The sequence below is a fragment of the Struthio camelus genome, chromosome W, assembly GCF_040807025.1.
Source record: "Struthio camelus isolate bStrCam1 chromosome W, bStrCam1.hap1, whole genome shotgun sequence".
Lineage (NCBI taxonomy): Eukaryota > Metazoa > Chordata > Aves > Struthioniformes > Struthionidae > Struthio > Struthio camelus.
The window spans coordinates 18,768,611-18,793,239 of record NC_090981.1 but is presented as its reverse complement, the minus strand read 5'-3'; the positions used below and the strand labels follow the sequence as shown (position 1 = coordinate 18,793,239).

Below are 24,629 nucleotides of genomic sequence, written 5' to 3'. Positions count from 1 at the left end.
AATTACAAACAGTTCATAAATTGTTCCAAGTACTGAATTGCTGCGCACAAGAGAAAAATTCTATTGTATAATCAGTTCATAGAACCAATGTTCAGTACTAGTTTAAAAAAAGCATGCAACAACAAAAACTGTAGATTATAGGAGTAAATCTGAAGAAATAGCAAATCCACCTCAATTATTTGGAGTAAATGTTTCAGTCTACTAAAAGGGAGCTAGGTCTTGCTTTCATTCTTAAATAATGATGTCTGTATAACTGAAAGTAGTAGTTGACCTTTTTCTCCCTTCAAAGGGGGATACTTGATTAGGCTTTATTGTAATATATTGTAAATATGCTTATTGTAATATTGGAAATATGTTTAGTTGTACTAAAGTCCACTTTTTTATAGACTTTCACTTTACATCACTCAGATACATAAAGAATTCAGTGCACATTTTATCTGGAAGTACTGTACAGTAAAAAATTAGAAAGATGTGTGCATTTCTTCATGTTGTGTAGCCATCAACAAAAAATTCTTCAGTAGAAAAATCAACAGTTGGTAGGTAATACAGCTTCATTTTCATAATTTCAAAAACATACATAGCAGAATAATTTAAGAAACTGAAAGCAGGAATGAATATTTATGGAAAGTAAGGAGATTCAGTAATGGCCCCTTTGGTATCTGCAATCTCTGTGTTGTCTAAAAAATGGTGATACGTGGCTGTTTTTTGCCATGTGTTTTGCAAGAGAATAGTTTGCAAGTAAACAACAGGTAAGCTTTCAAATAGAATTACACTTTACTTACAGTAAAAGTGATAATCGTATATGATGACAATTATTGGGCTGTTTTTCTCAGTATTTGTACATCACACTGGATATCTGGTAAAGATGCGAGACACAAGATGGCCAACTGGGTCTGGGTCAAATGATAACTGGCTGTTGGAGAAACCAAGAAATCTTCATCATTAGCAAATCACCTTTGATTCTCCTTTCTGCAGTAATTCATGGATTTGTCTGTGCACCAATAAACAGCGACAGAGACTGCTGTACTTTTTGTAGCTTTTTTCAGAGCAGAAATGCAGCTCTAGCTGCTTCAGACACGTGTTTCTCTTAATAGGTTCTCACTTAACCCAACTCGCACCAGACAAACTATTCGTGTGTTTAGGACACATGCTTAAAAGGAAGACAGAAGTCAATACCAGAAGCTAAACAGCATATCGTTATCTGTCACGCTAGGTTAATTAATAGCTATTTTCCGTTAGAAATAGTACTGTTTTATTTTCATATTTATGGCTACAAAAATATGCCCTAATTTTACATTATGGCAGCAAAGCAAAATTACTATGCCAATGGAAACTTCATTTCCAGGGCATCAGGTTTTTCTCAGAAAACACTCTTGTCCTTAAGATTGCTTTCCAGTCTCAATATTTTGTCTGTTATTATATATAGTGGAAGGGAAGTATTCTAATTTCACATAGGAGACTGTCTTTTATATTTCTTGACGCGATTTCTTCCTGAAATCATTCTGCTGTGTAAAGAAGTTAGGACAGAAAAACATAAACGTCACGCTCAATCAGATATATTTGCTAAATCTTATATAGAACACCGCAAAAATTCATAGAATATACAGAACTTGTCCTGTATGGGCTTTAGGCTGGTAAGATATTTGTTTAGTCAGGGACTATAGGCTCTCTCTGTATTATGGTAAAGGAAATTAATATGTTAGTCATTAAAACATATTCAGTAGTCTGACATTAGAAAAGTAGTTTTCTGAAAGATTAAAAATCTTTGCTTATGTTAGTGTAAAATTTATGCAAGGGTTTTTTACTTGTATCTGTACCTTTGAGAAAAGACTTTGGGACTGAAGTCAGGAGTTCAAATTCTGGCACTGGCAATGCCTCATTATGAGGTTCTGGGCAAGTCATTTCAATTTTGTTTTTCCGTCTATAAAAACTGAGATGATAACTTACATTTATACCTGCAGGGCTATTTACAAGATTAATTATGTAGGCTGCAATCCAGCAAAGCACTTAAGTATAAATGTATCTTTAAGTGTATGAATAGTTCCATTGACAATATGAGTTTTCCTCTTCTTGAGAATTTTGCTAGATTAGTACTTTAATGTCTGTGCAGTGTTCTGAGAATGTGGCAGACTGAAAAATTACTATAAATAAATAAAAATAAATACCAAATGCATTACTTAGGACTTGGCTTCTATTTATATATTTTCTTCCTGTTTAATCTGGGACTCTCTATCATTTTTTCTTTCCTGCTTATTTATGCTACTGTTTTTATTTTATAAAATTGAATTTGTATTTATCTGCAGGAAAAAGCTAATAGAAGGAATGGCTTTCAGTGAATATACGCGTGGTTCTGAGAAAATTTTCTAAGGTAGTTAAAATCAGATTTGCCGAAGTATATGAAACACCTAAAGAACCACATAAGTACGCACATGGTTTTTCAGAAGGGTCTGAATAAGCTGATGCCTGTGCCATATTTTCATTCTGTGAAATTCGGGCACCTACATACACGATAATGTGGACTGTTTTCTTTTTTAATGAGTCACTTCTGTGCTTTTGGAAAAAATCCTGCTTGACGATAGATTGCTGTTGCGGGAAACCTGGGTTATAATTACTGGCTGTGTATATATTTGCCTTGCATCATTAACTGATTTCTTGATCATTTATTTGAAGCTGAAGCTTAACTACACTGTATTCTGGTCTTAGAAATGATCGATGGTTATGCAAAATGAGGTGGGAACCAGAAGATAGCAATCAAGGCTCACTATTTTCCCTTGATAGCTTGTTGACATTTAGATCGCATGGGGTCAGCAATATTTGTGACAAATTATACGCTATTTTCAATGAATTTCCATTCCAGTTCATCATTTTATTGTATGCATTTATGTCCGTTATTCCTCTTTCTATTACAAAGATTAAAACTGTCAGAGGAAAAATACTTCACTTGAATTTAGTTTCATGAAGATGTAAGGTAAGTAACGTTATTTTATATTGATTTTCAAGATTTGCTTGGGACTCTAGAAGAAATTCTTCCTAACCTCCAAAAAGACGTTAGTGTTTGGATAATGACCAAAGACTCCGCTTTGCCAAGTGTGCATACCCTTTTAGACAAAATAGAGGCTGCTTCTGAAGACCCTGTTCCAGTTGATCGACGCTCTGCAAACAACCTCAAGTCATCTGTTCTCTACATATTTACTTCAGGAACAACAGGTACAGGTCTCCTAAAGAGTCAATATTTTCCTAAAGCTTTCTTCTGGAAACTTATTCTTTGGAATCTGTTATGAGTCTTTGTATCATTTCATATCTAGAAGCATTATGGTAGGAAATAAGCATGCTTCTTATCAGTGACTATTTATATTTATTGTTTTAGGAGCTTCTCTTCCTCCTTTCTTGCCAAATTGCGCAAATAGTATGAAAGAAGTTTTATCTTCTTTTATTATGTAACAACTAATGTAGTTACAAAATGTTTTGCCTATTTTGAGGATTTACAACTGTAATAATACTATTTTGTGATCACAAAATACAGTATAGCTAATATAGCTCATATTTTATCCAGAACACTAGAAAGCCATTTTAAAATAAGCAAATACACGTTTAGTTCTTCTTCCTTAAGTCATCTTGTATGCAGGTCACTGTAGAGACAGAAAATAGGATTAAGTTACTAGCCTTTTAGTTTAGAAACAGATGGCTGAATTTATTACCAGTGCTCCAGCAGCTAAGAAGCTAAGACTTTGTAAAAACTGATCACTGACATGAAAAGCAGCGTGATGTTGTTAAGATAAGCAGATTGGCATTCTCATTCAGTTGAATGCTGCAGTTTTAGCCACAAGAAGATTTCAAATCAAAATGCATTTTATGGCTTGATTCCCCCACACAAATAATTATGTGTTTGTTTTGGAGTGTGGGAAATAATTTGAGAAATAAAAGTGTAGTTCTAGAATAGGGGGAAAAAAAATAAAAAGCTCTAAATATTGTTCAGAGGTCAGGTATGTTTGAAATACTACTAATACAAATCTAGTTGAGCTTGCTGGTAAAAGTGAGGAGTTCTGGCGGAACAATATTATGGAATCCTCCAGGGAAGCTGCAGTCTTGTTCTTGTAACTGCATTCAGAATCTCTGTGTAAGGTCTCGATGAATTTTAGTCATGTGGGATTAAAAGTATTTTTGAATGCTTTTATGTGTAACAGTAGTTTACATTGCATTTCTTATGTGTACCATGTAATTAAAAAAAATAAGGGTTGTTTAGTCTGAATATGGAATACATAGTTCTAATCTAAAATAATTCAGCGTTTTCTCACTTTCTGATAACGCAAGAACGCAGCGTTGCTCATATAACTAATGGCCAGTAAACTTGGTTAAAAGAAAGTAGTATCTTGCAAAGTCTGTAGTTAGCTGTTTGTAAAGGCAGAAGGAAAGCAACTCAAGACTTTCTCTAGAACACCCCTTGCTCTAAGTGATTCCTTGACAGCATAGGCTTATTTCCTATTCCCATCAGTATGAGGGGTTATGGAATTCATCAGTTCTGTTTCATTACAATTGTACAAGTTCCCTGTGCTCCTCATCAGGAACAAGCCTGGATTTCTTGCATGTGTGCATCTGTGTCTAGAACAGATATGAAGCAAGAACCTCCCCCCCCCCCCGCCCCGACTCCACACAGTGAGTACCAGAGAGGAGCCCAAGGAGAGCTCTTAGCTCTAGCATGTCGGTCTCTGTGTCACTGAACAGAAATTCTGTGCTGAACCTGAAGGATCTCACTGAGAAGAGCCTAATTAAGAGTGGACTCTCAGCATCTTTTGCTGAAAACGTTTAATTCTGTGTAGCCTTCACAGTGTTCTGAATCAAGTAGCTAGATTTTAGAGGAACGCACTTTTAGATTAAACAGCCACTTTTTTACCTGGTATAGACCCCATACATTTCCTAGGCATATTTCGCTCACTCACTGTGGTTCTTGCCTAGAATGCTACTTCGTATTAAAGAAGTCCCTGTGTACCATAAGTGCTTTTTGCTCCCTATTGATTTTATGTAATCTGATAGTGCTGTAGCCATGGAGTTTCCTCATGTTTCCCTCTATCTGAATTGACTTGACATCTGATTAAACAACTAACACGGGGTTACAAACTGGCTTACGTATCTTTATGTGTATAGAACAAACACATATAGTACTGTATTAAACACCCAGTTGTCTGTTTAGCTAAATGGATGGCTGAAAATCCGGCTACGAAAGGAAATATTGATTCTGTTACAATTGTAGAGGCCTCCCAGAGAAAAAAAGGAATTTTAACTTCTCTTTAACAGATGCTTTTTCATTATAGGTCTTCCAAAGGCTGCAGTTATCAGTCACATGCAGGTTCTAAAAGGAGCTGCTGGACTGTGGGCTTTTGGTGCTACTGCAGAAGACATCATTTATATTACTCTGCCTCTTTATCACAGTGCAGCATCTCTCCTTGGTATCGGTGGATGCATTGAATTAGGTAAGGCTCATTTAATTTAATTGCATTGTTAATAGAGAATGTATTAAAACATATTTAGGTTCACTGGCATTAGGGGAACTAATGTTTTGCCTAAACTGAATGAAAATTATTTTCTAAGTAGTTTTACGGTTCCATATTTTTGGGGTAGAGGGGTGCATTGCAACAGAGAAGGATCTCTTTTACCAACTATTTTGGGGATATTGGAAAAGGATTGCTTATAGTGTTTTCCATCATGAATTTTTTAATTTTCTTTTATATTTAGGGAAAAAATGTAGGCAGATATGTAATATTTTGATAGTGTGTATAGCACGTTAGTCTGTATACAGACTGAGCATTGTACATTGCAATAGAGCTAACGTGCTTAGGTAAACTTAAAAGGACTGAAAAAATATTTATAGTAAATATATTCAGTTTTGTGATATATCATTACATGAAATAATAACTTTTTATATTTGTTTAAGTTGTATTCTGTTTTGGCATGGACTACACAATAAGTATTTTACTGAGACAACATAGGTGACCTCAGTAACTCTCTTAGGATAGATTTATTTGGAACTTGATGACAAACGTTTCCTGTTTTCTAAAGCATCAAGCCAGACAAGCCAGGGCAAGGGAGAAGATCAGATGCATAGGATTATGGATTAATTCTGTCTGAATTTGCATCAATGAATACTTTCTTTGCGGAAAAAAGGTTTCAGTGATCACCAAATTATTTGCTAATTCAGGCTGAATTTGTTGAATATTTTCAGGTGAACTCTTTTTGGATAATCTCACAACACCAACAAAGGAAAGCTGTCTTCTTCCTGTAACTGCTGTGTATCGGTTGGTTTACTGGTTCAGGAAGAAGAGTGGGTTCATCTGCCTTCTTTGTCTAGCAGGGTTTGAACATGCATCTTCTAGTAAAACAGCTTAACTACCAAATTGTATGGCTCTCTGAATGAGGTTGGTCTTGGTTCCTCTCGTGTTCTGTTTTGTAGAAATAAGGAAGATCTCTAGCTAAGCTGCCATATAGAGAAAATGTTTCATTTCCTGTTCTATTGTTTCCATAAAGGTGCAACTTGTGTGTTAAGAAAGAAGTTCTCAGCTAGTCAGTTCTGGAATGACTGCAGAAAGTACAATGTGACTGTCATTCAGTACATTGGAGAACTTTGCCGTTACCTTTGCAGCCAGCCAGTGGTAAGTGGAATCAAAATGAGGGCTATCCAGCTGTAAGTTCTTTGTACATTTATTGCTCTTGCTGTATTTATGTTAAAAGGAAAATAAAACTGTACTGAACTTGTCCCTCTGCCCCTCTTCTTATGTGAGGTTCCTCAAGTAGTTGGTTGTCTGAAAACTGTAAAAAAAAAAAAAAAAAAAAAAAAAAAGGTTGAAATTAGGAAAAAGCATATTAAAGGAAAAGATTTACAGTGAGGCTGAAAACTGATTCAGTATCATTTGGTGGAAAAGAAATATTGTTTAAAGTTTCACAAAGTGAGTTCAGAACTCCTAGATTACTGAAAAATGCCTCTTCAGAATTTTCAGAACTTTGCTTCTTGGCACATAAATGAATGAGACATCTCAAGTTTTGTAGGTCATGTTTTAACACTATTTTTGGCTTGTGGGACATGCTTGAATTTAGATCATTTAGACCATATTTTATAATTTTGAGGAGACTCGGTCCCGGGCAGCAGCTCAAAAGAAAAATGTTAATTGTTCTAATTAGAAAGCTGTTCCAGACAACAAAGGTAGTTTTGTTAAAATGCCATTCCTGCCTGAATTTATTAGCCCTAATTTGAAAGTACTTCTTTTGCTATGGCAGTCATCAGTGTTGTCTATCTACAGTGTATCAAGTACTAAGTATGTTGAACCGGTTGTAAATGCCATTAAAAACTTACTCAGGTTAACTGAATTAATTCACATTCTGGCTACTTTATGGTATGTTCCTGTATCTTCCCATTGGTGATGTTTAGGCTAAGTTAAGCACCTAAAATTGGATAGAATTAATTCAAGACCTAGTATAGAATAATATAGCTAGAACAGATCAAGGCCATAACGTTTTGCACAGCAAACATAACTTAATTTCTGTCCTCGAGTGCTTGGTTTAACTGTGTCAAAATGAATTTGCAATAAACATTCTTAGTCTAGTAGTTAGTAGAAACTGAATTTCATCTTGCTAATTCTGGTGACTGCTCTTCCGTCTGTTTTATCCATCTAGGCTGTCCTGTTCTGTTTCAATAATAAGCCCTAAATATGAAATTATGAATAATCTTACCTGGTAAAGCATTTTAACACTCTTACACAGTAAATGATGAGCATAAAGAGCTTTTATTTTTAATGCTAAATAAAACTAAATAACTGCTTGCAAGTACCTGTATTACATTAAGCAAAAAGAACGGTATCTTCTTTTAATTTAACACATTATTTAGGAAAACACAGAGGTTTGTGAAAATGTGCAGAAGGTAGATGCATTGCACCTAATATCTCTTTGAACATTTTCCCTTTGCCTCTGTAAATTATGATACTTTCATTTTGCATTTCAAATATATAAGCAGAGGATTATTTCCTTTCCAGTGGATTTTATTCAAATGACTCCTGTTTTAGGAAATGGTGGCAATAATTCAAATTAATGAAACTGAAAATTCTTTTCTAATCTAAGTCTCATTTTAAGATTTTCCAGAATAATAACCTCCTCCTTCAGCAGCATTTAATTAATTACAAAAGAATGTAATTCAGCCTTTTTTTCCAGTGGAATAAAAATGTGCATTTATATTTCAATTTGCAGACCAGAGTAGTTAATCGGAAAACCTAGTGTTCAGAAGACACTGTATTTTTTTTTTCTCCGGAAAATTTTCAGAAGTCTATTTAAGTAATGTAGAGGTAGGATCAGAGATCCTGTACCACTATCCATGCTTGCCTCCCAGCAAAGAGGTTATTTCTGGATTAAAGCGCATCTGCCATGTCTGATGTCCCAGTGACCACCACTGGCTATGATGTGAATTCAGAACACTGAAATCTCCCCCCTCCCCTTTTTTTTTTTAACTTTATAATTATGTAAACATGAAGGTACAGTATATGAAAAAACCAAGCTCAAAACTATGGGGAAAACCAAAACAGCCAGCTTTATATATGGTAGTTTTTCTTCATTATGGGCTAACATGATTTCCCCAAAGCCTTTCCCCTTCTATTCAACACTTCCCAGCTTATAGTGTTTGCAACCTCAGATCTTAATTATTTCCCCTTTTCTGTCCTATAATTGTACAGTTAGAGCATGGCATTTTGTTTTAACTATTTTATCCTGTTCAGTGTCTTAAAATAAGATTAATGTACCTCATTGTCTAACACAAAGTTTTTATTTCGTTTCTAGATCCTTCCCAGACCATAATAAAGGAGTTTTAACTCTCACAAATAATGTTAGCTGTGCTATCATTAAATAACCTCCTATTTGTGAATAGGAGATGGCCTGTGAGGCTACTTTTTTACTAGCAAGCTAAAGAGAAACCTAATGTTTTTTCTCAACAAAAAAAAGTATAAAATGAATCCATTTTATATTTATTAGATTGTTAGATTAGACTTAAAGGAAAATACTAACTATTTGTCAAGTAAGAACTGGAAGAGAAACTTGTTCCCACAAGTAAGTGGAAGGATTCTAAATATATTATGCAATCCACTATTATTTTTCAAGTACGTGAAATAATTTGTCAGCTTATTATCTCTTTTTAAGTTTCATTAACTTAGAAGAAATACATATACTGTCAGCATGCAAAAGATCTGGCTAAGAGGAGTTTTAAAACTCTGTCAAGATACTGTGTGGACTGAAGGAGCAGTGTTCTCAAGGTTAAAGTTCTATACAGCCCTTCTAATGAGCACATCTTAAAATCAAAGGAATTCTCTAAAGTGCTTCATTTGTTTCTTTAAACCTAATACTAAATTTGAAATAAATTGTGTATTTGTAAACAGTTCATTATGGACTTCTAGGCACAACAAGCCATAATAAATGAAGTGCTTTTTCCTCTCCTGCTTATAGATGCACTCTAGTACAAAAAGCCATTTAGCTGTTTTCCAAAATATCTTTCTCACCTATCACCTACCAGTTCACTGGTATGTCTGTCTTATCCCTTGTGGAAAGAAAACAATAAGGGAAGATTTATCAGGAAGTTCTGTGGCTGAGGCATCAACGTAGGAAAGGCCCACACTGTGGCCTCTATCATGTGAAATTACTGTCATGATGCTTTTCATTTTATACATTTCGGACAAAACTCTTGTCAAGTCTCCGTGGTAGCATATAGATGCTTGTCTTAGCTTTCCTTATTAGTTCTGTTTTGTTTGATCTTTCAGCTTCCCACTCACATCTGCCACAGCTTTTGAAGACTCTCTTACTGTGGAATTTCTCTGCAATCTGCTCTGTAACCGGTGTTGTAGTAACATGTGGTGTGGAAAGACCACTCATTAGAAAAGGAAGCCTCGTCAGCAGCTCTCCCCCACCATGCTTTTTCTTCCTCAAGTACAAGTACAAAGACCTTGAAGTGTGTGTTGTGTGTAGCTTTTGCTGGGCTACTAAATAAGGGAGTCCTCATGACTTCCTCCCTCCAACCTTTTTTTTTGCTCTCTTCTCATGTTAGTGAAAGTATGAAAAGCATCAGTAGCTAGAAAGTACTCTAATACATTAGCGCGGCTACTTCTATAAAAGAGGATATTCAGAAAATTCATTACTTGGTCTTGAGGGTTGACTTTGCTCAAAGTCTTTATTAAAAGATATTGAGCAAATAGAGCAATTTCTTGCTCTAAGAAATTTCAGAAGAAAGTATGACATAGCATAGCTCCCTGTTTCTTCTTTAAGCAAAGGCCTTGGAAATACTTTTATTTGTGGATATATTTTCCTTAGAGAGTTTCATTGACCATTTAAAGTGTATACATAGTCTTCCTAATGGACTTGCTGGTTTGTTTCAAATCTGAAGTACAGAGTTACTAAAATGATAAAATCACTCTGGAAGCTTTTGGAAAGATATGGATGGTAATGCAGTATCTCTTTTGTGCTTTTCTGTAAAGGAGACCTGGATTCTGAAATAGTTTACAAGTACAGATTAGAAATTGATTTTCTAGATCATTGTGTCCTGTTTCCTGCTCTCATTACTTGTTATATGTTATGATCTCAATTGTATGATTTATGATGCCTTGTATGAACTTGTTAAGGTCTATATTAAAACTAAAGTTTACTTCTACTCATATTGAAAGTCTGTTTCACAAGCCATCAAATGATTGCTTAGAAACTTTTTTCAATATCTGTCCTGTTTTATCTCCATTTGATACTGAGCAGGTGTTATCCTTTGGCATCAGTAACATTTCCTTGGGGTTACCTGCAATGTATAAGAGTATTCATACTGGCTTTCAGACATTTTATTTGTTAAGCTGAAACAAGCCAGTCTCTCTACTAGCTCCCGTTTGGCCGAGGTTCCTTTGGATGGGATTAAGCTCTCTGAAGTGTCTTTAGAAAAGATGCTTAAGGATTTATTTTGTTAAAACTCTTCTGTCTTAGAACAATAGTGATTTAGAAGGGGAAAACAAGGAATTTGATGCTGCTGGGATCAGCAAAAAGGATGCACACTTATTTCCCTGCTGTTGACTCAAGTGTTGTGGGAGGAGAGGAAGGACAGGGAAAATATTTGTTAGATAGGACTGTCTTCCACGTGGAAATTAGTTCCTTTGAAGGAAGGGAATTTGATAAAGTAAGGAAGAAAGGAAAAATGAGTCAGAGGGCACCACTCTACAATGCAAGATTTACTTGCTATCCTGTTTTATTCCCTGTTGGAGACATGCTTTTGTTCAATTTATATTCGATACTAGATATTGTTCTCTCTCTTATCATTATCACATGGAGTGGAAATTTGACAGAGCCTTAGCAGGTTTGCAGCATAAACATTTTCTTACATACCCCAAACCGGTAACATATCACAAGTTACAGACAGCTACATCTCCACCTTCCATCAAAGTCTCTGAATACTCTCTATATGACATTATGATTTTACTTATGTCAGGGTGCGAATTTTGCAATTCATCTACTCTTCTTGTAACCTGTGCTTTTTCAATCTGTGACCAGTTGTGTAGGTACTAAGGAGAGGGCATTCTTAATCCAAGTTGTTACTGATTTACTAAGGTATGAACAATGCCCAAAAGGGGAATGTAAACTATGTTAGTACAAGGTAATAACTCTTAATGGAGTTTGAAAAACAGATAGACTTTTAGACTGGGAATGTATTCGGCACATCTGATGAGAAGCTAAGAAACAGACCTGAAGATTGAAGTGTGCGTCCAAAACTATATCAATTGATCTAATAAAAGATACTATGTATCACAGAAAACTTTGCCTGTATGATAGCCTTAAACTGCCATGTCTGAAAAACAGTGTTATTGACAAAAAGGAATTTAGAAACAACAGTCTATAATCTTGTCTATTTTGCCTATTGCCTTCTGATATTTAAGTCCAATGGCCTTACTTCCCTTGGTCTCTGTCCATAGGATGATTATGTCTCTCTTCTGGTTCTTTTTACCAATGACCTTTATCTTCCTGAAAAGGTCTGCTATAATGCTCCTAGAGTTTCCTTGTTTTTAGGGAGCAATGGTTTTCAAAATCCAAACCAGCACTGACGGCTAGTTGATAGGTTAGCTAGCACGATGTCTCAAGAGTTTTTGAGTCTTTAAGAGGTCATGTAACTTGGCCAATTCTTTTCCTTCTGGTTTGTTTTCCTAGATACTCATCCTTTTGGTTGAACTTCTGCAGTCATGCAGAAAATGTCCCAATATTGAGGCCAAGAAACTACATTCATACATTTACAAAGGGAAGCTCCATGTTGTTCCCAGGATTTGTAGGAATGCAGAGAATATTCCGTGCCTGCTTTAATTCTCTGAATTGACCTTTAGAAAGTTCTGTGTATTATGTTTTCATTTGTGGGCTCCTGAGACAATCACCAAAAATACAAGGGTCTACTTTGTATTTCTGGGTGGAACATGGACAAAAGTGACTTTTTATGTTCGTAGATAGTCTCTAAGGTAAAAAGTAAAAGTAAAGGTAAAGAAAACATTTTCCATAAGAATAGCTAAAGGAAGAACACTTCTGTTAGAATCTAATCCTGTTAGATTATCAGGAGATTCATTAATGAAAGAGTGCTGAGAGTGAGCAATGCTACAGAGCAAATAACCAATTCCTGAGCTGGAAGGAAGTGTCTTGTTCCTCTTTATAATAAATCTAGAATTCCTGTTCCTTTCTTATGGTGCCTGTCTTTTCAATACCCTTCATGTTTTCCTTTCCTTTTATTTTTAAATTTGAGTATGTACTTCTCTGAGGAAAAAATCTAGCTGCAGTTCATAATGGGATATTACTGCAAAGTGAATGTAAGCATATATCCTGAAGAATTTATTACATCTGTCAATATAATAGCAGTAATGGCAGTACGATATCTGTCATCTCTACTCACTGTACTAACTAAATTACCTGATTTTTTTCTTTTCTTTTTACAGGGCTTGTGGATCAATGGGATCTTTGTGAATGTATTGTTACATACACTTCTTGTAAATACATGAATGTAAATCTAATGTGGTCTGTCCGTATTTTGTATTTAACAGATGTTTGAATTTCTCAAGCCCAGGGATTGCTCTTAGTTTCACCAAGGCCATAACACAGGAAACATTTCAAGTCTCCTTTGCTTAAAGTTGCCTTTGCTTCTCTCCCACTCAGCATTTCCTGCTGCAGAAATGGTAAAAGTAGGACAATGAAACTATTTTCTTGGATTCTTTTAAAGCAACTGCTGAATACATTTTTATATAGCTGCAGCCATGAATCCTTCCCACACCCAATTAATATAGTGTTGATGGCACTTTAAAAGGTATTTCATTTATCAATGACTTAACCATGTGTAGTTCACTTGGTTTACAAAGAAAACTTAAGAAGGAAAGATTGGCAGATGAAAAATCCCAGCTATGTGGTGTTTAGTATAATAAGGCAGATCTTGACTTGTCAATTAATTACTATACAAATGAAACAACCACTCAGAAAGGAGAAATAGTGTATCAGAAATTGATTTATGATATATGCAGACCTTTGGTGTGTGGTTCAAAGAGCTTGGCTGAATATGCTGTGGAAAAGTCCAGCTATAAGATAACAACAATGCTTGTTTGTTAATGCTTCAAAAAAGTATTGTTTTTACCTTTACTGTTAAAAACAAGTGAATCTAGATCGAATCCCCATTTTACTTCAAAGTCACTCCATGAGGAAAGGAAATCACAGTGCAGGAAAATAATATAATTTCTATACTTTTAATAACTTTCTAACTATTTAAAGTTGGAAAATATTCTTACTTTCGGTTATTCTACAGTCAGCTTATAAATACTGCCTTTCTCATCACCCATAGAGAACTATTAATCACGTTCAGAAACACAAACATAAACAAAGCATGAACAAATTATCACAAGACACAAGTTATTTGAACTGATCTTTGACAGTCGGCCAGGGCAAGGCACTGAGTCTGTGTAAGCAAGGTATTATGAGGGAATTTAGCTCTCAGTGAAGGAAGTGGTGGTACTGCACCGTTGCAGCAGACTGAGAATGTGCAAGCAGATAATTATTGCAGAGCAGCTGATGAACAGTAACTGCTGATCTGCCACAACTTGCTCAGGTGTCAGGAATGGTACAGGGACTGCTGCGTTTACCTGCCAGCGAAGGTGTGTACTATGTGACTTCTTAAAATCTCTCCTAGTCCGTTAATTCTGTGCACCATAACAGTGGGAAGCTAATTTTTGGTTATACCTGAACATGGCAGAAATTGAAGCATGATTGTTTGGTGCCCTAATCTGTTTAAAGCAAACGTGCCTGCATATTTAGTTTATTTAGATTTTCATGCATATCGTAGAACACGCTAATTGTGTACCTCTCAACCATATTTTTAGAATTTGTTGGCTTTATCATCCCTCCCTTTTCTTACTCATTACGTTTTATTCAGAGCCTAAGCTTTCTGCCACAGTGACCATGGATACCTATATGCGTGCACTAAATTTGGACTCTGGCAATGATCTGGACAGTAATACAGATGATGAATACTAATAGATTAAATCATGAAAAATGTGTTCTTTAAAGGGTTATATACATTTTATTGCAAGTGATTCACTTTCCATAGCAAATTAGCTACACACAAAGCTAATAGCAATTAATATCATGTATTAGTTGCAAAAAAGAGCTATATGAATTTAGTTACCTGTAAAACTAATGTAAATTATCATTATTTTAAGTTTAAAGTTTCCCTCATTTGTAATCATTCTCTTTATACTTGCTAAACATTAAGCAATAAGGAGATTATATTGCATAGGGTTTCCATTCTTATAGTTGAAAGACTGCTAAAATGTGTGATGGTTTTAAGGCTTTTTCTCCAGAAAGCTCTGCAGTACTCTTCAGTGAGTCTTGCATCAACAGATGGGTACACAGTGACAGAGCTGACTAAATGAGTACTACCGTTGCAGCAATGCAGTCTAATAGGAAATTTAGCTCAGTTGTGAATGATGTGTGAGTAAATGAGTTACTGTCCTCTGTTTTAAGAAAACTTGCTTTCTGCAGTCAGGTTTTGATGACTTCATACACCTTTGTACTTCTGCAAAAGGGCTGAGCCTTAAGAGACTAGCTCCTGAAGTGCAGTAGCTGTGCCTGGTATTGTTGATAGGTATTAATGTTGCAAACACAGAGGAATTCTGGCCAGAGTATCAGGGATAGTTTGCCTCTTTTCCACTAGAGAAAGCTTTAGAGTGACTTTGCGCTGTACTAATGCAAACCAGCTAGAATAATATCAAGAATTTAAGTAGTTTACCCTATAAATAATGCTATATTTGTCCTTGTGGGGGAAAAAAAAAAAAGCAGAGAGTAGGTGATTGTTTTCTAGTTCATCCTAGTTTGTGTCTCTCCAGCAAACTTTCAACAATACTCCTGTTATTCCTAAAGTATAAATCTAGAAGCAAGCTCACTTGTTCATTACCTTGATCTCTAGAGAGTTTGAACGTTCCTCGCCTGATGAATGACCCGCTCAATTAGTGTGTACGCATGCACACGTATTTGTCTCTCCTGTTCACTGTGGAAAAAATGATTTCTGTGAAAGGATCTCTTGTGCTATTTTTCATATGTTAGCAAAGGCTGCACATTTGAATAATTCAGTGACCTCAGCAAGGGGTAAGTGCAGTTCACTTACTGACACGTTACTTTCAAATTAATAATCAAATTGAAAGGAAAATATCACATATCGCAGCTTAAAACAGTGGACAGTTTTCTGGAAAAAAGGTTAAAAGCTTTCCTGAGAAAGTTCAAAGTAGGACTGAAACACTTTCTCTTTAAAAAAAGATATATATACATTTATATTTATATTTTTATATATATATTTGTTGTTCATTGAAAGTATAGTGATCTGTGAATGTCTAATATAATAAACATTATTTCAGATATATGAGGATCTACACTGTTGCATTATAATATTGCATCCGAATTGAAAAATCGAATCACTCAAAAAAAAATTACCTCTCTAAGCCATTTTAGAAGCTTTGTTTTTGGCCACGTCCACCTGCAGTTTCCTTGTGCTGTGTAATGCAGCTTATGTTAATAATGATTTGGCAGGAGATTAATGAAGTATGTGATTACCTGTTTAGAAATGACTGACGAAGCTAAAGTAAAGTAGGAGAGGAGAAAGAAAAAGGGAAGAATTGGGCTGATGTAAGAGCATAATTGAACAGAATGGTTAGTGACAGGGGGAGGCTGGTCAGTGACACAGTTTTGGGATAATATAGCAGGATAACGCTATACAAGATCCTGATCTGCCAAAAGCTATCTGTGTATAGTGAAATATGTGAATTCATTGCTGGATCATTTGAGAAAGACTCTGAAACTCCATAAAGGACTTTTTTTCTTCCTCCTCTGAGTTTTTGTTTTGGAAGAGGGAAGAAGAGAACTTAAGTCTTCGTGATTTAGAGCAGGAACTTGAAATGTCACTCTGGGTGCCCCTTTTGTGACCGAAGTGAGAATTTACCATCCTCAACAAAACCTCCCTGAATTTAGCCAAGACATAAGCCTCTGAGGAACAGTACTTTCTGTTCATTAGGCACTTCCTTGTTTTTAAGCTGCCAAATGTTTAAAGATTCTCCTGTCAGTCAGCACACTTGGATATCAGGGCATGCACGGCTGACCAGATTGCAGCGGGGAGGGGTGCAGTACATTGGAATAGAAGAACAGAAAGAAGGGACTTCCTGTTTTCTATAAAGAGTATGTGATCAATATAATTATTATATATACAGAGAAAGACAGAGATATTTATATACAGATAAAACTTTATGTATATATATATAGTGTGTGTGTATGTATATACAGGCAGTGTACCAATACCAAAGTAGTATGCAATTCTAAATATATGTGATAAAAAAGGATATCAAACTCCTATATTTAATTTGTGCTGTCTCATGGCTAGAATATTCTGTACTGGCACTTGCAACAATTGAAAAGGGAGTCCGATTGTAAAACAGTGTAGTAAAAAAATACATTTTAGGTCTTTTGCCTGCTAATGCTTCAACCTAAATCTGATGGTATTTTCAGAGTGCTCCTTGCAATCACAAGGTTTAGAAATATATTCATAAAATTAGATATTCTCACTGAAGTGGATGAACACATGCTATTGTGTTTCTTGTATTAAAACATGAGATTTGGCAACAATAAAGACTGAGAATCACCAGGAAATAATGTATTCCAAGTAACACTGAACAAAACCTGCAAGTGTTAATACTGAAAGAAATACAGAAGATAACTCGTATGTTTTGAATGGGAAGCAACAGAAATTACAACTGCATGAAATCTTGATTGTTTCTTATAAGCAGTCTGAAGATACAAGAAAGAAACTATTAATCTCTGCTGACTTTAATCCCTTGACAGAAATAATGCCTGCCTTCCTCTCTTTTTTCAATTTTTCTAACTGCAAAGTGGAAAAGGCTAAGTGGAAAAGGAGTGACAGGATAAACCTTTTTAAAATATGGAAGCACTTCTATGAATTAATGTAGTCATTATTCAGGCAATATGTTGCTTGTGCAGTAAGTTATCAGCATACACATAATAGGTGTTTGATTGCAAAGTTTGCTACATTGTAGTTGTAGCCTAGCTGTGACAGCTTTTTTAACTGTTGTTTTTCTTATTTTTTATGTTGTATACTTGATTTATTTAAGCAGGTACATTTCCTCCATAATATTTGCAACAGTCAAATACAGTTATCATAATATAGTTATTGTTACACAGTTGTTTTTTTTCTTTTAACAGAAGGAGGGAGAAAAAAATCACAAAGTCCGCCTAGCAGTTGGAAATGGAGTAAGAAATGATGTATGGAGAGAATTTTTAGACCGATTTGGTGCTGTTAAGATCTGTGAGTTTTATGGTGCTACTGAAGGAAACATTTGTTTCATGAACCACACAGGAAAAATTGGATCTGTGGGACGTACCAATTTCTTTTATAAGGTGACTATTTAATTCTGTTTTACTTTGGAGGGAGTGCTGAAGGTAACCGTATTTCTCAGTTTGACCACAGGTTATAGGGCTGTAGTCGTAAGTCTAGGGTAAAATTTCTAATTCAGTTATTGCAAGTTTAATTTACCCTGTAATATCTTGGAAGCGGCCCAAGTATTGCAGATAGTGCTTATTGCCAAAATAAGTTATACATTCAGCAGGAACACCAAGATTTATCTTAGAATTCAAGAGAGTCAAAAAGGTCTTCTCTTCGGAGAGTTTTGAGTTGATTCGGAATATCTGTCCAAATCTCTACCATATTAATGCATAACAGAGGAAGTTGGGTTTGTTTTAATACCTAAGAATTTACGATCAGTGAAATATACTTGCAAGTCCCGTGTCCTGACTGAGTGTTCTACAGATTATGTTTACAGCTGTTTTCAAAGGGCATATTTGTATTGCATGCTACCATATAAACATTTAACATAAATAAGGATTAATGGTAATAAAATATAAGCAGAAATACCTTTAAGAGATATTTTATACCTATGCACAGTTAAGAAGAAGTAACTCAAACTACTTTACATCCGGTTTATTTCATTATTCCTAAATTTCAAAGAGAAAAAGTTAAAAATATAATCACTGTTTTTACATATGACACAGTATTTTCCAGCTGTGTTAATTAAAAAATTCCATGCCCCTTTATCTATCATGTCTGCTATATTTAGTTTGCACTCGTTTACTAAAACCAAAAAGACTCTGCAGGCAGGAAGTGGAAACGCTCAGGAAGAGACCACAAGAGAGAACATGTTTTTCAGAAACCGTTCAGAGCTTGGCAATCTAAGCAGATTTACTCTGCTCATTTTCTAAGTACATGATCTATATAGTCTGTCGTAGGCACAGTGGATGTCTGGTTCTGACAAATGCCTGTGAGGAACTCCAGAAAGGTGCAGATGCACTATACAAAACTAGAAATCGAGAATTTAGGGAGTAGTAGCTGAATGAGGAACCTTAAAGCTCATGGTCACATTTGTTTCAGACTTTTCTAAGCCACATGCTTTAATTATTTTTAAATCTCTTTTTTTCTTGGAAATCTTATAAAAATTTTACTTTTGTTCCAAACCTGAGTAAACTTCTTTTCAGAATTTCACAACTTTTGACAGAGTTTTGTTGTAATTAATTAATCTTCTGGAAATGCCATGTATAGGTTACAGCAGATAAAGGATTAGGTCTGAGGTTATCTATTTATTGGCTTATTTTTCTGTATTTTTAAACAACCTAATGTGTGAAGTGTGATACTTTGCGTGTGTTAATATTGGCATTTCATATACCAATAAATACTGTTTGTATTTCCAAAAGGAAGATTAGAATTTTTTTTGCACGTGAAATGTGCTACTTATTCTTCTTTAATGATTAGACTTATGATTTGAGTTAGTCACTGCAAATGAGGAGGAAAAAAAAAAGCTTCTGAAAACTGCAATTAAAAACTAAATGCAGTTGTAACTGTATACTTGACCTCACTAGACATTTTTGCTATAATTTATGCATTATTCCAATTGGAACTATTTTAGTCTATGGAAACATCAATATAGTCTGTTAAGATAATTATGGATTGTCCCCCTGCTTACTCAGTAGAAATATGGAAAGACTATAAGATATTTTATGAACCGGAAAAAAGCCATTCATTGCATTTGGCTTGGCTTTGAAATCAATTCATATTCTGTCTTTTTCAATACTCTCTTTTCCCCAGAAATAAATCTACAGTAAGAATTCAGTAGTTATTTCTGTACTTTCTGTTCTAAGGAAAGTAACTAAAGCACATATTTGTGAGCGGGCTGAATATTTAGCTATTACCATTCTCCACAGGGGCCTGTGGTATATACTGGCTCCCAGCCCCTACATCAACGTATAACATTTGGCATTCAGTGTCTGTAGAATCTGAGAGAAGAATAAAGATTGTCACTGGAAACCAGATCCAATGTGGAGACAAACTACCTCGCTTTGATTACATGGGCATGGTGTGTCTAGCCAGGCTGGTGGGTGGATTATATGACCCATTTTATATGGGAATAGATCTGTCCCAAATATCTTCCAAATGGAGGAGTTTTCAAGTACTTCTCCAAAGCTCCATCAGGACTTTTTTTCAGAAGTAATGTTTTGACGCAGAGCACCTCGGGCTGCGTGGCTTCCCTCTCTTTGGAAGAATCCTTGTCCGTGAAACAGCATGGCATGTTATTTTTTTTTTTTTTATATATTACAGTAGTGACACATGTCATATTAAAAGTCCTCCAAAGAAAGAATCTGTAACTACTGGAGCTCTGATGCTATTGCCTATGCAGTCTCGCTGGAATGACCGTTCCTTCAATCGGCTTCATGCCACTTTCCAGTTTGCAGGAGCAGCCAGCTCCCCCATACGTTGAAACAGAGTAGTGTTCACGTGAAGCAGGGCTTGGTTAGATTTAGTGCAATTTCAGACAAGAAAAGCCTAGAAGAGGTGGAGGGAGAGTAAAGGAATGTTAAAAATATAGTGAGATATACTTTGTTGTATGTACATACATACATATGCATACATAGTTAAATAAATACTAAAGTTTCGGGACCTTCTTTTGTATGTGTTTTTGATTACTCTGCAATTGAGTATTGTAACACAAACTATCTCTGTATTATAATGATTTAGATAAGTTGATTTGGATTGAGTTCAGACTTGTTGTTGTTTTTTTTAAAATACATTTTACATGTTTCAATCATCAGACAATGCATCTTGAAGTATAACTGTTGTTTGTTTTACGTCACTCTGAATGACATCCACTGGACATCTAGCAGCATGTAAAGGAGAGCAGCTTTATTTCTGTTTCTCTGACCCTTGAATGATCTGCAGTTGGTAAGGGAGACTGTCTACTGCTGGAAGCCAGAGAATGGCACAGAGAAGGCCCAGGCACCCAATTCCTAAGTGTTTCTGTCCATATAGTTGTCTGAGGGAGCAGAAAACATTACTGAAATCTGAGAAGAGGAAAAAAGAACTGCTACTACAATTTTTGAAACCTTATTCCCTTGACATGTGGGTCAATGTAAGGAGAGATCTTTAGACGTACTCTCTGGGGATTTTTGAAACACCTGTTTCTTGAATTGTGAAGAGAAAGAAAGAAAACTGAGAACGGGGGAAAAGAGAGTTGTGTGTTCATGTATGTGATAGAGCAAAGGAGACAGAGGAAACATACTCTTTCTGTTGGCACGGTTGCACAGTCAGAATAAAGTAAATGCAGTAGAAAACTCCATGCATACAGATATTGAGAGACTCCAGAATAACAAGAAGTAGGTTCAAAGTATAAGATTTTTAGTGGGGAAAAAGGAAGAGAAACAGGAAGGCTTTTTTGCTGTAGGCAGTGACAATGGCACAGTAAAGGTGAAATACAGATAAAAGTTACAGCTATACTGTAAAAGACAAACTGAGCACCCAGAATGATGAAAGGGAGTTTTCTGTTATTAACTGCCAAAAAAAGGAGGGAGGGGAATGAACACTGATGATCAGTATTGGTGTTCTCCATAACACATTATTTTCATAAATAATTTGGAAGAGACAATAACAGGCGCAAGCTACCCAAGAGGAGTTAATGACAAAAGGGAAATAAGTGAATTTGTGGAGATAGCGATAATCCCAATTTGACATACTTCTAGTTAGTGGGAACAAATCGGTGACTGTTACAGCAGTTTGTCAGACATCCAAGAAGCCACTGTGTTTGAAGTTGCTAACTCAAGGCAATGTTCTTGTTTGCACTTGTTTTTCACACTACTAATATAAGAGGGATTGGTTCATGTGCTTGAAAGCGTCACTGTGATATATGAATAAATCCTTCAGTAAGGACGTCCAGCAGACTCAAAGAACAAAGCAGTAGAAACCTCTGAATAGCTTTTTAGCTGCAGCTCTTGAAATGTTTTACAAGAAGATATACAGTGTATGGATCAACATAATAAAATAATACATTGCTGTTTAATATTTACACTTGACATTCATATGTACATATGAATCATATGGTTAATATAAATCTTATACATTATATACATATAAAAATTGATATGGGGAAAAAGCTGTAAGACTCTCAGTAGCGCTTATCAAATATGTGTATTAAATCTCTGTCTTGCACTTAAAAGACGGTGTGACAACAGAAAAAACGTAATGGGAGAGCCAGACTGATGAGAGCCAAGGAAGCTTATAATAACGGCAAAAATAATCCATGATGAGCTCTCCTGAAAAACAGCACTGAAAAAATTCATGTTCCAAACTTTATTTATAAATGTAATTTTTTTATCATTTTGAATCTAAATATCCCAAGTATTGCAGGAATCTAAATCTCTCATACTCAGAATTGAGTGGTTTGGAATCAGCTGGGAGCTGAAAAATGTTTAAATCTTATTTGATGGAAAATGGAATACGATAACAAATTACAAATCATTACAACATATAAAACATTTTTCCTTCTTCACAACAATGCAGAATTGGTGTTATGCGCTTTTTTATATGCTTGTAGAACTTGAGTGGCAGAAGAGATGCATTTTAGCATAAAAGCAAAACTTGAGGTCAAGTTTGGCCAAATGTTAAGACCTTGGAAAATCGTATTCACAGGAAATATACTGATAAGTGTTAATCCAAGCACTGGAAGCACTTAAGTTCAGGGGGCAATAGACAGCAAAGACTAAAACTTAGTATCTGAAAATTAAGTGTTGTTGCTGCTTTTTTAAGCTTTTAATTTTGAGCTAAAATAATCTAAGGTACTTCAAGTATATTCCAAGATGTCGTCTTATAATATTATGTAATGATCCAGTTAATATCAAGCATAGTTTTAAAAGCTTTTTTGCTTAGTTTTGTTTACTTTAGCTAACCGAACTATGCAGAGGACCTGCACATCTACTCCTTTAGTGTAAATAAAACATTACAAGGATATTTTTAAAACCTAGTTAAGATATGATGTTACTGCACTCCAGATTTTTTTTATTTTCTGCCACTTCACTTTTTCAAGATGGTTGGCCTGATAATTGTAGCACTTTATTTTATGAACAGATATTCTCACAGAGAATGCAACAGTTTATCACCTCTAAAACAAATAAGACACTAAATAAAAAGCAATAGCTTATGATCTTTCCCTGATTAAGGTTCTCTGATCTTTCTTCATAAGTTTAAACTTTACGAGTTTCAAAATTATTTTCAAAACAATATTTAAGCTCACTTATTTCCAAACAAACTGTTTAAAAAATAAAGAGGGTTGTGATGTCATTGTTAGATAAGATCCAAGCAGTACAGTAATAGACAATGCTGTTGCAGTTCAGCTCGTTACAAGTTTCAACTAGTCAAATGCTGTTTTTTGTTTGCTACGTTTATGTGGTGCTTTAGGGAATAAATTATAGATAAAAATAGATGAACACTGTATGCAGTAGGCTGTGAGAATAATATGGTAATGCTTCAATAGTTCAGGCCCTGTTTTCCAATAATTTTAAATAATGAGATAAAACAGATGTATGCCTGTAGCTAGACTAAAAGCTTTGCTCTAGTGCTTACATTTCCTCATATACAACATGGAAAAAAAGCATAAAGACAGTTGTTTGCACAAAATATATGCTAGCATCCAGTTTCATTGTACAGGTCTGATGCGGTCTGTGCTGTTTTCTTCTTATTTTAATTGGATATTTGCATGACTATTATTTCAAAGAGCTAACTGGAATTAGCATAGTTAATACTAAAGTTGCAAGCGCTAAAAGATGCAAGCAGCAACATAAAGAGGAAAACTTCCAACAGTCTTTGTTAGATGATCTCAGATACTAAATTACAGCTTCTAAGTATTTAAAACATCTTACAAATAATACATCATACAAACTAATAAATTGACAAATAGCTATTAGGCTTTGAAGCAATGAGCAGATAAAAATGGAACGGGGCACTCACTTGTGCCCTAATCAAAAATATCAAAATAACGTTTCATTTTATACTATTTAATTGTTATTATTTATGCTTTTCACTTCATCTGTCATATAAAATCTATGATAGTAGTAAAGATCAATGTGTAAAAAGAAAGAAAGAACAGAAATTGAGTGGATGGAGCCAAAGAAGAGACCCCAAGAAAAAAATTACTTCCATTTATTATGACTACCTCCCGATCTGTTTTAGCAAGAATAGTGTAGTTCTAATTAAAATAAACTCTTTAGCTTTCAAATTCATGACTTCGCTAAACATTACAGTCTGTAGCTACGAAAAAATTTCCCTTTCACTTTATTAGAAAAGAGTGTCTGATTCTTGGATCATGACTCAAATTTTCACACTACAACCTTGTTCCTTTGACCAACAGTTAAAAATATCTTTTTGTTTCAGACTTTGGGGAGAAGTGAGATACAGTGGTGAATTTTGACAAGACTCAATAGATCAAGTCTGTCCATGAGGCTGAATCTGTGTGCTTAATGTTTGGCTTCAGGTTGCTATTTATTCAGACAACCTTGAGAACAAAATGATGTGATATAGCTGCAGCAGGATTTCAAATTAGGATGAAATCACTATGCAACTGTTCATCCTAATTAATTGCAGGAAAGAGAAGGGTTTTATGTTTTGGCATCCTACCCATTACTTTAGTCACCCTCATAACACCATCCTTCAATTACATCTCATTTCTTGCTAGTAAAAACTACAGGTGTATACT

The 24,629-nt window shown here is 35.1% G+C and overlaps 1 protein-coding gene across 1 annotated transcript in view; it reads left to right on the top strand.

Annotated features, from left to right (window-relative positions):
• The window catches only part of LOC138064075 (long-chain fatty acid transport protein 6-like), a 40,776-nt gene that overhangs the window by 6,741 nt on the left and 9,406 nt on the right, over positions 1-24,629 (top strand). The window contains exons 2-5 of the mRNA XM_068924953.1: positions 3,001-3,207; positions 5,310-5,468; positions 6,520-6,644; positions 17,767-17,961. Coding sequence (XP_068781054.1) covers positions 3,001-3,207; positions 5,310-5,468; positions 6,520-6,644; positions 17,767-17,961 — 686 coding nt within the window. The remainder of the gene's footprint in view (positions 1-3,000; positions 3,208-5,309; positions 5,469-6,519; positions 6,645-17,766; positions 17,962-24,629) is intronic.